This window comes from Panthera pardus, unplaced genomic scaffold (assembly GCF_024362965.1).
Source record: "Panthera pardus isolate Hobbes unplaced genomic scaffold, ASM2436296v1 HiC_scaffold_22, whole genome shotgun sequence".
Lineage (NCBI taxonomy): Eukaryota > Metazoa > Chordata > Mammalia > Carnivora > Felidae > Panthera > Panthera pardus.
Window position 1 is genome coordinate 7,947,870 of NW_026526788.1, and position 14,768 is coordinate 7,962,637.

Here is a 14,768-nt window from a genome sequence, read left to right on the forward strand (position 1 = left end):
CATATATTTTTATATTTTGAAACAGAAAATGCATACATTAACACAATTTACCCTTGGAAAAATCAAAGTAGGAGAACATAGACTCTGTTGGTGTTTCTGTTCTCAGTGCAGTGAGGACTTTACGCTTTATATGCCTCTGTACAATTTGATTATTTTCTTTTACAATGAGCATGCATTAAAAATAAAAATTAAAAATTAAAATAAATCAAAACTTTATGGAATTAAATGAAAAATTGGAATGAAAAATAAAAATAAAGACCAAGTAGAAAACAAAGGAAGGAAACAGACCAACTCTTATTGAGTACTTCCTTTCAGGGGAGGGATCAAGCTATCCCCTCACACTTCTCCCCTTTCCTCCTTTTTAAATAATTTCCCAGGGGCGCCTGCACGGCTCAGTCAGTTAAGCCACTGACTCTTGATTTCAGCTCAGGTCATGATCTCACAGTTTGTGGGTTTGAGCCCCACACTGGGCTCTGCGTGGACAGTGTGGAGCCCGCTTAGGATTCTCTTGCTCGCTCTCGCTCTCTCTCTCTCTCTCTCTCCCCCTCCCCTCTCCCCCTCAAAATAAATAAATAAAATAAATTTTAAAAAATAAAATAAAATACCACCTTCTAAAATTTTCACAGACAACCAGTGGATAAAGATAAATATTCACCAACCTAATTAACTTTTCATAGACCAACACATCACCATGCATGACAGATTCCAGAACCCCAGGCACCAAAACGAGGAATATTACTTTTATTTTTAGAAGCTTGATCATTTCTCTGCATTTTTGCTAGTTTTGAAATGTTTCCTCATTTTAATTTACTTCAGCAACATTGACATGAAAAAGTCTTTAGTTCTGTCTCTCTCAACAAGAGTCAAATACATGTACGATCTAGAATTTGTTTTCATACACTGAGATGATTATATAATCGTCAAAACAACAAAATAAGGCAGTCCCTTTGCCAGTGTGTGATCCCTTTATGGTGTACTGTGTTCCCGTAGCTTTTTACATCATCTGAATTGCTGAATTATTATATTTATTGCTTGTTGTCGGCCTGCCTTGTGAGAATTAAATCACAAGGCAGATAACTTTTCATTCCTTGTTTACTGTGTATCCCCAACTTCTAAAGCAGTGATTGACAGAGTGTGGTTGCTTGATAAACATTTGAGTGAATGAATGAAAAACTCCCTGCAACCCTAAAAATGTGACCTGAGTGAATAAAGATAAAGAACCCTGCAAGGTGACATTCAAGTAAGACTGTGGTCCATACAAGGAAAGCATCTCAGGGCACATGACATGTTGGCTGTAAGAATGCTTAAGAAGTGGTATTTGATGATTAATTTACACATTTATGCAAAGTGAATTTTTATTTAGTGCCTACAATATGCTAGTAGCAGCTGGGGAAACCCCAGTGAACAAAAACACAAAGCCCCTGCTATTATGGAACTTATTCTGGCATTGGGGAATTGGTGAAGAAGAAAGAAAATAAGTGTTCTGAAAAATAATAAAGCTGGTCAAAGGGGAAGAATGAGTATTAGATAACAGAGATCACTAAAACCCTACTCGCAGTTTTGGATAGAACTTAGATTTAGATTTTAAAAGGAACTTTAAACAGATTGAAGAATTGTTTGCTTAAGTTTATATTTTAGCTAATGAGACTGAAGAATGGATTGATGTGTGGCTCAGGAGGCTTATGCTTGACTTGTTCTGGAAGAAATTATTTGAGTTAATGTGTACCCAGATATTTTTAAGATGTATCCTTCTATAGTAGGATTCTCTTATATTTTACCCTTAGATAAGTAGAAACTACCACATTTGAAAATAAAATATAAGGGGCTCCTGGGTGGCTCAGTTGGTTAAGCATCCAACTTCGGCTCAAGTCATGATCTCATGATTCGTGAGTTCAAGCCCCGCATCGGGCTCTGCGCTGACAGCTCAGAGCCTGGAGCCTGCTTTGGATTCTGTGTCTCCCTCCCTCTCTTTCTGTTCCTCCTGTGCTCACTCTCTCTCAACCTCTCTCTCAAAAATAAATATTAAAAATTCTTTTAAAAAGTAAAATAAAAAATAAGACAAGGCACAGGATAGTAACATTTCAGTGACAACACTTTGCATCTACTTTTAATTAGCATCCCCCCAAAGTACAGAGTTTTTAAAATGCTATAATGCAGCTGTCACATTGCAAACGCCAAGTCCTTTTGAAAATCATGTGCCGGAAAACTAGAGGTTATTACAGAGAGCAAGGAACATGTGATTATAGAAGGAATGCAGTAAGACCAGCATGACTGGTAGATTTGATCATATGGTATAATAAATAAATACCTTGTAAGCAATTCTCAGTGGGGGGGGCGGCGGGGTGGGGAGGGAGGCACCAAACTTCCCAAAATGTCACAACCGGGTTCCATTGCAGAGAATCTGTGCATTTTGCCATGTGTTTACCCTAAGCTAATTGGGCCTCGGTCTTTGGAGTTCCGTGGTCTACCAGACGAACTTGCAGTAAACTGCAAGTGAACTTTCAAACTTCTGAAAGCTGGGTGAGAAGAGCCATTTTATTTATTTATCGGGAGACCGACTTGAAGACTTGTTTTATGAAAGACTCTTTGATTTTGGAGGCGCTGGCAGACAAAATCGATTTTAAAATAAGAGGCATCTCTTCGTGTTTCCCCTTTCCAATCGTCCTGCAGGTGAGGCTTGTTGGTGGACCATTCATCCTGCCTCCAAGCAGAGGTCGGAAGGAGAAAAGGTGCGCGTTGGAGATGACCTCATCTTAGTCAGTGTGTCCTCTGAGAGGTACCTGGTAAGTGTGGCAGGAGGGGTCGTGTGTTGGGTGTTGGGTCCATGAAGTTTTCTCCGTAAACCCAAGACTGCAAATTCCCTAACGAAATTGCTTAGAGACAAGGCTGTATCTCTCTTTGATGAGTTATAAATAACTTTAAGTAAGGGACTCATGTGACCTGTGTGCAAGTGTGGCTTCCCGGCTTTATTTAGACAGGCTTCCCTTGTGCCCTTAGTTTGTGTGTTCATGATACTGACAGCACCTGTTCTCAGGTTATTTTATTAATGACATGCCAATGCAGTCTAATCAGGAATTTCAAAATTCCACGGACTTTATTTTGTGCCCACCGAAGGCTGTGTTAAGGGGATTGTGATTACCTATTTTGACATGTACGAAAGCAAATTAGTATATGAGGAACTTGTGCCATGTTGACAAAGGAGAAATAGATGAAATAAAAACCAGTTCCGGTCTCTCATTGACACGGCATGGTTTCAGAGGGTGGGGGTTAGAAATGGGAGTGTGAAAAAAGAAGTTTGTATTGTATCATTGAAGGTGTATTTTATTTTTGTGGCGAGGCCGTTATGTATTTAATTTAACTTACTTAGTAAATTGTATTTTTGCTGCACCCAAGTTTTCAGAAGAGTGAAATCAATGGAAGTGTGAAGGATGCCAATGCAAAGTGTTCTTTTTATTTTGAGGTTGAAAAGGGAACTCAACAGAGGCACCTGGCTGGCTTAGTCGGTGCACCATGTGGCTCTTGATCTTGGGGTTTGTGAGTTCGAGCCCCACGCTAGCTGTAGGGATTACTTAAATAAATAAAGAAATCTTAATGAAAAAAAAAAGAGTAAGTATAAATTATAAACTTTCCATGAATATTTATATAAAAAACTTCCAAACATCACAGCGGATGATGATAGAAATAAAAATCAGAAATGGAACATTGTAGGGGCGCCTGGGTGGCGCAGTCGGTTAGGCGTCCGACTTCAGCCAGGTCACGATCTCGCGGTCCGTGAGTTCGAGCCCCGCGTCAGGCTCTGGGCTGATGGCTCGGAGCCTGGAGCCTGTTTCCGATTCTGTGTCTCCCTCTCTCTCTGCCCCTCCCCCGTTCATGCTCTGTCTCTCTCTCTGTCCCAAAAATAAATAAAAAACGTTGAAAAAAAAAAAAAAAAAGAAATGGAACATTGTAGCAGTTAAGCAGACACTGATTTATAGCAAGTGTATTCCCACTGCCATAAATGAAAAGAAACTCTTTTTGCACAGTCGATTTAAGATCAAGAAGGTAGCTGGTGCCCCTTGCTCTGGGAACATGGAAATAGGGTGGGTTTGGGCTGTTGGGAGTCAGATTGTGCTTATCGACACATTTCGTTCCAATTTTGAGACATATCTTGGAAGAACGGTTTTGTTTCACTTGCTCTGTGGAAAGAGTTGATGATAAAGACCAGGAAATGATGGAACAGTGATGGTCTAACTCACAGGACTGTTACATTAAGTGGAACATCTAATGTTGAACAGCCAAAGGGAGGCCTGGAATGTTTCTCTCCTTTTGTCTCTTGACCAGTGTGGGTGGAAGCGGGCACCATCCATGCTTCTGGGGTAATACAGACATGTCAGCTCCTCAAAGAAGCATTTATTAAGCCCTTGCTGTATGCACATACTGTGTCTGTGAAGGTGCTGTACATCTTGATCAGGAGATAGATATTTGGAGTTGTAAGTTTACTTGGAAACCAGTAGCAGCTAAAAATAATCATTGCATGCTTTTAAGTGTATACATATCTTATTTTGATTTGGACATGACTGTGCATGTTTTTGCTGTACAATTTGTACTTCCCACGACATAGCAGAGTTTACCTGACGGGATGCCATTGTTAGGTACTGAAGGAGTAGAAAACTCGGAATCTCACTGGGGACAATGCTTCTTAGCATCCCTTCTGCCACTAATTCCCTGAACTCCCTGAATTCTGGCTTTCCCACTTGCAAAATGCTGGTGCTTATATTTAACACAAGTTTACTAGGATGAGCCAATCAGATAATGAATGTGAATAAGGTATGATTTCAAAAGCACTTAGACGAATAGTACCAATAATCATAATGCATGAGGTTCACCTTCTCTTGCCTTTAGAAATAAATCTCATGATAAATGAAATTCACAAATTATTTTCCAGCTACAGTTTAGCCAATTCACCCAGGTTCCTTTTCTGGTATGCTTTTAGTGAGCTACAAACAGTGGTCACCCGGACTGTTCAGATTTCGCTTTTATTTGGGCACGGAGTCAGTGCTTTTAGTGTTCATCTCTGTGTACCTAGCGTGTCATAAAAACTGCAGGAAAGACCAAGGGCACATTGCACCTGCTTTCTGCCCTCAAAGCATTAGTGGAAGAAGCGAACCAAATACATAGGGAACTGTAGAAGAATATTGTAAGGCAGTAAGTATGTGTTACAGTTTGGGTTATGGGTATAGGGTATAGGGATGGTTAATTATTTCACACTCTTGCTGTCGTTGATTACAAGGATCTGGAGAAAGTGTGATAAGGGTAAATAGGGAGCAAAAGGATTTTGGAATAGCAGCAGCTGGAATAACCCGTATACTGTGACTAAATAACTAAAAATGGGCTCTGTGTACAAATATCTGTTTATTAGTGTAGGGCCTGGTAAGTATGAGCCTGGGCCAGTCATGGAACTTCTTAAAACCCTCACTTTCCTCACCTGCAATATGGTGATAATAAAGAACGTAATTCACAGGGGTGTTAAAAAGATGAAATTCTTTGATCCAAACCAGAGAGTTGCTTAGTGAGTTACTGTTTACTTGGGAGATTTGTCCTTGTGGAGAATGGCTAACGACACTGCAGATACTTAACCAGAAGAAGAAGGAGTCGGGAAGGCAGGAGTAAAGGGAGTAATATAGCTGATTTTAAATAGAGGTCTACCGTGGAAAGCCAGGTTCACATTCTGACAAGTTGCTGATGTGTTTCAAAGTAAATAATTTAATAACTTTGGCTGAAAACACATTCGTTAAAAATAACTACTTAAAATAAACTTTTCCAGCCATTGATTTTATAACTTTCTAGTCATTAGTGCCTGTGGACCTTTGATCTGGTTTTCCTCCACTAACAGAGATGGTTAAGCTGAATTGGGCTTTAGGTACTCTAATAAAGCTTACAACTGCTGGGGTGCTAATGGGTAAAATTGACTTTACACGATTGATTTTCACCCTGTCCTCTGCAGCCGTGCCCCGTGGACAGAAGAGGGCGCTGTGTTGGACACCAAGCAGCCCGGGCTGTGCCCTCTACTTCGTATGTTGCTTCTCTGCACATGATTTCCAAGGAATAAGGGGTCTTATTTCTAGAAATAAGTTGTTGCCAACCGCTCATCCAAATATGGCCTTTTCTCACCTTGCTGTTTCATATTCTCATATGGAATGATACCTTCATCCTCCTTTCAGGATATCCAAGAAGAAAAACAAAATCCCTGTGTCCCTATTGGAACTGTTTACTTTTTTTCTTTTAAGAAGAATTGACAAAGCAGCTTAAATGTAAGACAGATACACAACTTCAAATAGAGAAAACATGGCCGTGTAGGTAGTGCTGACTGTGAATCTATTTCAAACTGAACAAATAAAGCATACACCACAACTTTTATTGGTTTAGAAAGACATCAGATCACCCTGGTACACACAGAAGTCTTCAATCCATGGATTGGATTACTTGCATTGGACACATTGATTTTTTGACTAATTTTTTCTTAATTAGGTCACCTATAGAAACATACAGATTTTTTAAAGATCCATGAAAACATTGCCATTGTCTGAAAGAAATTAGGCCAAGCTGAACCCCACAATCTAAAGAATGGTCGGCAGATGCTTAAATAAGGCATTCTCGGGTTCATAAGAATTTCCCCACCATTCCCCTACCCATCTCTGAATTTCTCATAAGAAGTACAAGGTGTTTTGACTACATAAGAAGTTGCTGAATTGCCTCAAGTTGCATAAAATACTGATAACTAAAAAGGACAGCGATCATAAATCTTTTCAAGCTAATTATTTTGCAGCAAACATTTTTATTTACTTTGAGCCTTTTTTTTTTCTCTCTCCGTGGCTCCAATGATGGAATCATAGAATATTCCTTTCGGAAAGAGTGTCTATTCTGTGCCCCTCATTTTTTCTCAGAAGGAGAAAATGAAGCCTGAGGGGTGATATGTCTTATGTACTTGTGTTTCCTGTCACTGGATGCTAATGTATCCAGAATGTTGCTCACGAGGACCCAAGTGCCTGACACTTAAGAGAGAAATATTTGTGTTGAATGAATGCATCCCATAAGGGTTGAATTCAGATATTTCTAAAAATTTAGGGGCCATAGACCCCTTTGGTAATCTGATGAAGCTTATTGACCGCTTGTCATCAATATTTTAAAATACATGAAACATATACATAGGATTACAAGGAAAACTAGACGTTCTCTAAGTGGAGTTTTGGTTAAGAACTCCCATAGGGGCATGTGGGTGGCTCAGTCGGTTAAATGTCCAACTTCAGCTCAGGTCATGATCTCATGGTTTATAGGTTTGAGCCCCATGTCGGGCTCTGTACTGACAGCTCAGAACCTGGAGTCTGCTTCAGATTCTGTGTCTCCCTTGCTCTCTGCCCCTCCCCTACTCAGGCTCTGTCTGTGTCTCTCTCTCTCAAAAATAAGTAAATATTAAAAAAAAAAAAAAAAACTCCTATAAGATGATTTATAATATCCTGTCTTAGTTCTGAGATTTTGTGATTCTATCATACAATGTCCTGTTACTCAAAACACCGTTTTGGGGCCAGCAGCCTTGGTTGGCCCCTCCACACTTCCTGGGTTCAAATATGCATGTTTGGACAAGATCCTCAGCTGACTCCTGTGTGTATTCGATCTGGAGAGTCACTAACACAAAGGTCACGGTGACATGAAGGAGTGGAGGGGGCCCCAGGCCCCTCCACTTTTGCTGGCGGGTTGATGCTACTGTAAGCATGTAAATTCTAGAATAGTTACATGTTTCAGCCTAAGGCCAACTTTGCTTTCAACCTCTGACAACATCTGTTTTGCTTTAAGGACAACTCGTCTTAGTTCATCGGACAGGTCTGACAATGATGTGTGTCTTTAGATTTCCCTTAGCTGTTTAAGCAGCAAAATTAATTAGAGACATCCAGAATAGTTATGCCCAGAGAATATTTTCTTGAGAAGAGTGGGCATTATTAAGTAAGTTTATGTGCTGCAATACGATCTTAAGGACATTTTTTGGACTTTATTCAGCAGACTGAAACTTTCATATTTTTATGGTCCTCTCGTACGTATTATTTATCTTTAGGTTTAGATAGGATTTGAAAATTGCATCTTAACCCTCCTCCCCACCCCCATTATTTTTCACTACAGCAGCTCCTTACTATTATTTTTTTAATGCTTATTTTATTTTTGAGAGAGGGAGAGAGAGAGAGAGAGAGAGAGAATGCGGGGGAGGGGCAGAGAGAGAGGGAGACACAGAATCTGAAGCAGGCTCCAGGATCTGAACTATCAGCATAGAGCCCCACACCGGGCTCGAACTCATGAACTGCGAGATCATGACCTGAGTTGAAGTCGGATGCTTAACTACTGAGCCACCCAGGTGCCCCTCGTAGCACCTTATTTTTTTTTAAATTTATTTTAATGTTTATTTATTTTTGACGGGGTGGGGGCACATGAGCGGGCACATGAGCGGGGGAGGGGCAGAGAGAGAGAGGGAGACACAGAATCTGAAGTAGGTTCCTGGCTCTGAGCTGTCAGCACAGAGCCCGACACGGGGCTCAAACCCACAGACCATGAGATCATGACCTTAGCTGAAGTTGGATGCTTAACCGACTGAGCCACCCAGGTGCCCCCAGCAGCTCCTTATTGTCTGAAGCATAAGGTGCTCCCGTGTTCTGGTACCTGTTTATCTGCTGATCCATATCTCACTGTATTACTAAGTATATGGTCTCAGCCCCCAACATGGAACTCTCTGCTGTATCCTGTGTTCCCATATGTCTGTCCTTTTGGGTACCCCCTTCTCTGTGTCACAACATTCCCCTTATCAGAGCCTCTTAGAGGAACAAAGAGGTCCAGGCCACTTCCATTTATGAGGTTTCTGGCATATTAAAAATGAAAACCTCCAAACTGGCTTACAAAATGTAAATTGTTTCATACAAAATTTTGGCATGTTTTAAATATTTACTTTAGCACATTAACCTACTAATATACATACCCAGATCCGATGTATGTACAAAGTTACTCGGAGACAGCATCTCTAAACACAGAAATGTGAGGCCCAGACCAAGCAGTCCTACTGGCCCCTCATGCTCTCATCCCATGTGGAATGCCTTCTCTCTTGTGCAAGTGCTGTCTGTTCTCAAGGCTCAGTACAGCGAGCTCTGTTCCGGTTAAGTTGGCCAAGGTGCTGTCTCGTTTCAATTCCTGGACCACTTCAATTACAGTTCACCTAACATTGAAACGTATATTTATTTTCCCTTAAAGTATTACCTCAAAATATGGACATATTTTACCTTCCCTTCCATGTTACAAGTGTACTTAGGGTACAGCATGTGATCTACTGATATTTAACACAGTGCTTGATACATAGTGTATTCTGTGAAACGTGATGTGTTGACAAACGATGATAATTTATCATCATATGGTATGAGCTTTCACTTCAAATAAAGATATAGGCATTGGTATTTTGAGTCATCTTCTCATGGTTTGGTAAAATCCATATGGATATGTGTGTGTGTGTGTGTGTGTGCGTGTGTGTGTGTGTGTGTGTGTGTGCTGTTACTTTGACTCAGGTCATTGAAATGGGAATATTCATAGAATAACTTCAGATTTTTTTTTTTGTTTTATGCTACTTTGATTTTAAAGGTTTGGGTGACTTCTTCACATTCTTGCTTAGTGAACAATGCTGCTCGATATGAGGTATACAGTTGTGAACCTGTGTCTAGTAGCTTATGAGATGGGGAAAGAAAAATACACAGAACAGTTACATCACTCTGACTGCTCTGAAGGAAAATATGGCTTCCTTAGTTATGGAAGCAGAGCATGTGCGAATTTATCTGTAAGTAGTTAAAGGAGTCTCCTATTGGGGAAGAAATTCAGTAACGAATGTCCACTGGGATTTGGTGTCCAAAGGACAGGCTGAGGTGACAAGGTTGTAAAAAGGCAGATGGTGAGCCAAGACGAGAAGATCAGAGCAAGTTATTGCTAAGTATGATGCATCAACAGGGAAACTTTGAATCTTATTGATTGGAAAGATTATTGATAAGATGACCACCTAAGTGTCAAATGTCAAAATTTTCTTTGATTTTGTTCCCAAGAGAACGATAGTGACTTACCTGTTTTTGCCGGTGACTTGAGAGTATGTTTAGGATATTCAATGCCCTGTGGAGCACGGGAACGCCCCGTGACTGCTTCGTGATTGTTCTTCATTTAACGAAGCGGGTCAGATTTCTGGGGAAAATCTGGCACAATTAAAGACCTTAAAAGCTTAGGCTGTCATCAGCATTAGAAAAGTGTTGCAGAAACATTACAGGAATATTGGTGATGTTTACCCGAAATGACTCTAAGGAAAAAGTGGTTGTTCTATGTGTATTTGAAATTCTAGAATCAGCCAAGTAGTGATCAGTAAAATGAGCAAGGTTACCCATAATTTTGTTTTTCTTTACTAATTATTTGAAAACTCATATATTGTGACTCTTCAATGGGAAATATGATATTATTTTAGTACATTTCTGTTTTTAAGAAGGAAAATCTGAAATTTGTAGTATCTGAATTTTGGAGGAAATGGAGGGTGCTGGTTAGCTACCTATTAGGAAATATTGCCACTTACTGGCTGTCATACCAAATTGCAGATAAAAGTTCTCCAAGGACCCTGTGAAAGTCCCTTAGAATTTACCTATTTCACCGTCCAAAAGCTGTCACAGTGTGATATGTAGAAAAATTAATTATAATTTCAATGGTGAGTGACCGCTCTCTGTCAAGTTTTGTCCATCAGTGAACTGCAAAGCAAAATGGTCTGTTTTAATGCATAAATTGATTTTAGTAGTTTTGTGTGTGTGTTTCTGATTAGTGGCTTCTGTTAGTCACTCTTAGAATGAAGCTCAAAAATACCTAAAGTCAAATAGGAGCTCTAACTTTTTTTTTTCCTACTAGTCTCTTAATGCCTGAGTGACAGGATCGAAATAGATGTTCTCAGTGGACATTCCCAAATCGGCAGTGTTAAGTTCGAGCTGCCAGAAGCACTTACGTAGTAAGACTTTCGAAAAGCCTGAAGAGATGCCCTCTTTTGCCTCTCCCACAGCATTTGTCTTACGGCAATGGCAGCTTACACGTGGATGCCGCTTTCCAGCAGACTCTCTGGAGCGTGGCCCCAATCAGCTCAGGAAGTGAAGCCGCCCAAGGTAAAAAAAAAAAAAAAAAAAAAAAAAAAAAAAAACTCCACTTCAATTAGAGGGCTTGTCCTTGATCCATGGTTGACAGTCATCCTTGGAATTGTGATAATGAGCAGATTGTTAATCAGGGCATTTTGTGTCAAAATATTCTGGAATGCAGATACGTGACATTTAAGAATCTTGTTTCGATTGCTATTTAAAAGTGAAGTTTGTGTTAAGATTGATTTTCTTTTTTTTGTGCCGCCACCTTTCGCTTATCTGTGTGTGCTGTACGTGCTCGCTCCCTAGATGTTGTTTTCTCCAGTGTTTTGGCCTCAGAGTATTGTTCGGTGAGGCTAATAGGGAGGCTTCTCACCTTCCAGGGTTGGGGGACTTAGAGCCAGACCACGGCAGTGTTTATGCGTCAGGTTAATCTCTGCATCTGTTCTGATCATCCTCGTTTACATAGATAGGTTCAGCTCTGAGCCTCTCCATGTTTGTATGTGGAACGGAGGCTTTTCTGGGATTGAGGTCATGTTTTCTAGCGGGAACATCACGGACGGTGGGACTTGGGAACCCTGCGCTCAGAGGCGCCAGGCAGATTTTGGCTAGATACTTAAGCCTCACTAAACTTCTGTTTCTCTGTCTATGCAAATAGAAGATTGGACCAGATGATCTGCCTGGCTATCGGCATCTGACCATGACAGTTCAAATGTGCCTGAATTTCAATCCTTACAGGGTATCTAATTGGTGGTGACGTCCTCAGGTTGCTGCACGGACACATGGATGAATGCCTCACTGTCCCTTCAGGAGAACACGGTGAAGAGCAGCGGAGGTTGGTACCAAGCCTGGTGTATCTGAGTCTTGCCTTGATGCAATTTTTAATTTTTTAATTTATTATTTTAAAAAGTTTTTTTTTAAAGATTTATTTATTTTTGAGAGAGTGAGACAGAACACAAGCAAGGAAGGGGCAAAGAGATGGGACATAGAATCCCAAGCAGGTTCTAGACTCTGAGCTGTCAGCACAGAGCCTGATGGGGGGCTTGAACTTACAAACCACGAGATCGTGACCTGAGCTGAAGTTGGACGCTCAACCGACTGAGCCGCCCAGGCGCCCCCTTGTACAATTTTTAAATTAAGACCATTCGCTTAATAGAAAATGGGCCACTAACACTCCTCTGTGCACTGAAGCAATCCATGTGTTGGCCTCTATAGAAGTTTTTCTCTTATGTTGTATTTTTTATTACCTATTGATAGAATTGCTGAAAATTTTGATATAAATAAAACATGGTCAGAAGTTTGGACTAAAATACACTGAGTGGGAGGAGTGAACACATTAAACTACTTAAAACTTCATTACATGTTCCTTACTTTTGATTTCTTTCTGGCATGTTTAGTCTCAAATTCAGTTTTAAAGTCAGAGTTCTCAAATTGCACAAAAGTTTGGGACCTTTTCCTATTACCTCCCACTTACTGACATACACGATAAAATTGACCACTCTCCCTAATATTTTATGTGACTATAACACCTCTCTGATGGTAATATTTGTTGGTACTGGGCTGAGACTGAAGTCCTCTGGGGAGTCACTGGGGAAAGTGCAAAAATAATCCAAAACCATAGAATATTTAGGATGGTTTGAATGTCCTGCTTTGCTTTATGAATTAATGGATCCATAGTGAGTTGAACACACATATATGAGAGTACTATGAGAGAAGACGTTGTGTGGATGGTTTATTGTGTGTTTTTAAGTCTTTGAGTGGACATTTCTCATAATATGAACCTATATAGTGAGGCAACTATTATTTAATACATGTTCAGTTTTGTAACTTTGATATAGAGAACATTTAGAAAGTTAATACTCACTTTTTTTTTTTTTTAGTTTATTTATTGGGAAAGAGAGAGAGGGGTGGGGAGGGAGAGAGAACAAGTTGGGGAGGGGCAGAGAGAAAGAGAATCCCAAGCAGGCTGCCCAAAGCTGGTGCAGAGCCCTACACAGGGCTCGATCCCACCATCCACAAGATCATGACCTGAGCCGAAATCGAGAGTCAGATGCTCAACCAACTGAGGCACCCAGGCACCCTGAAAGTTAATACTCATTTAACTAGCTGTTTAACCTTGGGAAAAGTCACTTTGAGGCCTCGGTTGTAGTTGTACCTCTCTTACCAGGAAGACCTGGCTTATGGTGAAGAGTGGCATGCACAGCCTGGAAAATTCCCTAAATGAAAAATGCCACTGGTAGTAGGTTGGGAAGAAGATGTTGATGGTGTTGATAGGGTTTGTCTACAAGATGAGAGGGAATTCAAAAGGCACTCGGTTTGAGGAATTAATTCCAAACAGAAGAAAACACAGAAGACTCAAAGGGATGTAGTGTATTGTGGAAATAGCTGTTCTTCCAGAGTGACCGGGAGCAGGATGGAATCGGAGGTACAGACCAGACAAGAGAGAGCAGTGTGGTCAGCTTTTGAAGGATCCTTGGTACCATTACCATGGGCTTGCTTTTACTCTGAGGTAGTTAGGAAGGAGCGTGGGGTGGGGGTGAAATGGTCAGGTCTCTTGTAAAGAAATAGTAGGTCTTAATGGGCAGGAGGAGGTTGGGTCACCAATGAGGAGAGTCCAAATCAGGGAAACCAGGAGAAGGCTGTTGTAGGCACTCGTGCAAGAGGAAGGGAGAAACTTTACCTGGAGGGTGGCCATCAGAATGGAGAGCTCTATCTGGAACAGAGACATTTTAGGTCATGTTGACTGGTTTAGAGATAAACCAGTGTGGAGCATGAGGGAGTGTATCTGATCCGGGGTGTCCTGCTGTTTCTGGCTTGAGTAAAGAGAGATGGTGCTAAAGATTATTAGGAGACATTCAGTTTTCATAGTAAGGATTGAGTAAAGTTTGGATACTGGTAACTACAGAGGGTCCGTGGGACATTAAGCAGGAAGTTGGAATTTTTGAGTCATTTACTTAGAGCTTGACCTGGATGTAAAGTCCAAGTGCCCAGGGGACAGTTGAAGGAATGAGGGTCCTACATAGGGAGGGCAGAGCTGGAATTAGGGGGATGTGTTGATCAGTTTGGGGCATTGCTTTAAAAAGGCCGCAAAGCCTTGGAATAGGCTAACCAGAGAGGAGGCCGAGGGTGGTATCCCAGAGCACGCTGACATTTGGGATGTGGACAGGCAAAGAAGAGTCTGCATGGTAGCCAGGTAGAGAACCAGGGAGGTTACTCATGGAAGCCAAGGGAAGATTGGGGGGCAGGTGTGTTAAATGCGGTGATATGTTTATATAAACTTAGGAGCAAAAAGAGGTCCTGTCTTAGTCATTGGGGAATTTATTCTCTGATTTGTTAAAGGAAGCACTTAGAGCAAGTGATGCTTCTTAGAGCCCTTCTATTGTTTCTACAGATGCGAGAGATTGGTAGTTAAGGCTCTGGAGCTACACACACCTGGGTTTGGGCCTCACCTCTGCCACTTCCCAATTGGGTGACTTGTGCGGGTGACTTAATTTCTTTAAGAATTGCTTTTCTCCACTGTGAAATGCAGCTTAAGTATGAGCTGGGAAGATTCAGTGGGACAATGCGTGGAAAATACTTGATGCGCAGTAAGAGATCAGCAGATTTCGTTGTCGCTGT

General features: G+C 41.0%; 1 protein-coding gene across 9 annotated transcripts in view; it reads left to right on the forward strand.

Annotated features, from left to right (window-relative positions):
- Nucleotides 1-14,768, forward strand: part of RYR2 (ryanodine receptor 2) — a 756,877-nt gene that overhangs the window by 311,930 nt on the left and 430,179 nt on the right. For all 9 annotated transcript variants that reach the window (XM_053910232.1, XM_053910224.1, XM_053910226.1 and 6 more), the window contains 3 exons: nt 2,671-2,783; nt 11,081-11,180; nt 11,889-11,985. In XM_053910232.1, coding sequence (XP_053766207.1) covers nt 2,671-2,783; nt 11,081-11,180; nt 11,889-11,985 — 310 coding nt within the window. The remainder of the gene's footprint in view (nt 1-2,670; nt 2,784-11,080; nt 11,181-11,888; nt 11,986-14,768) is intronic.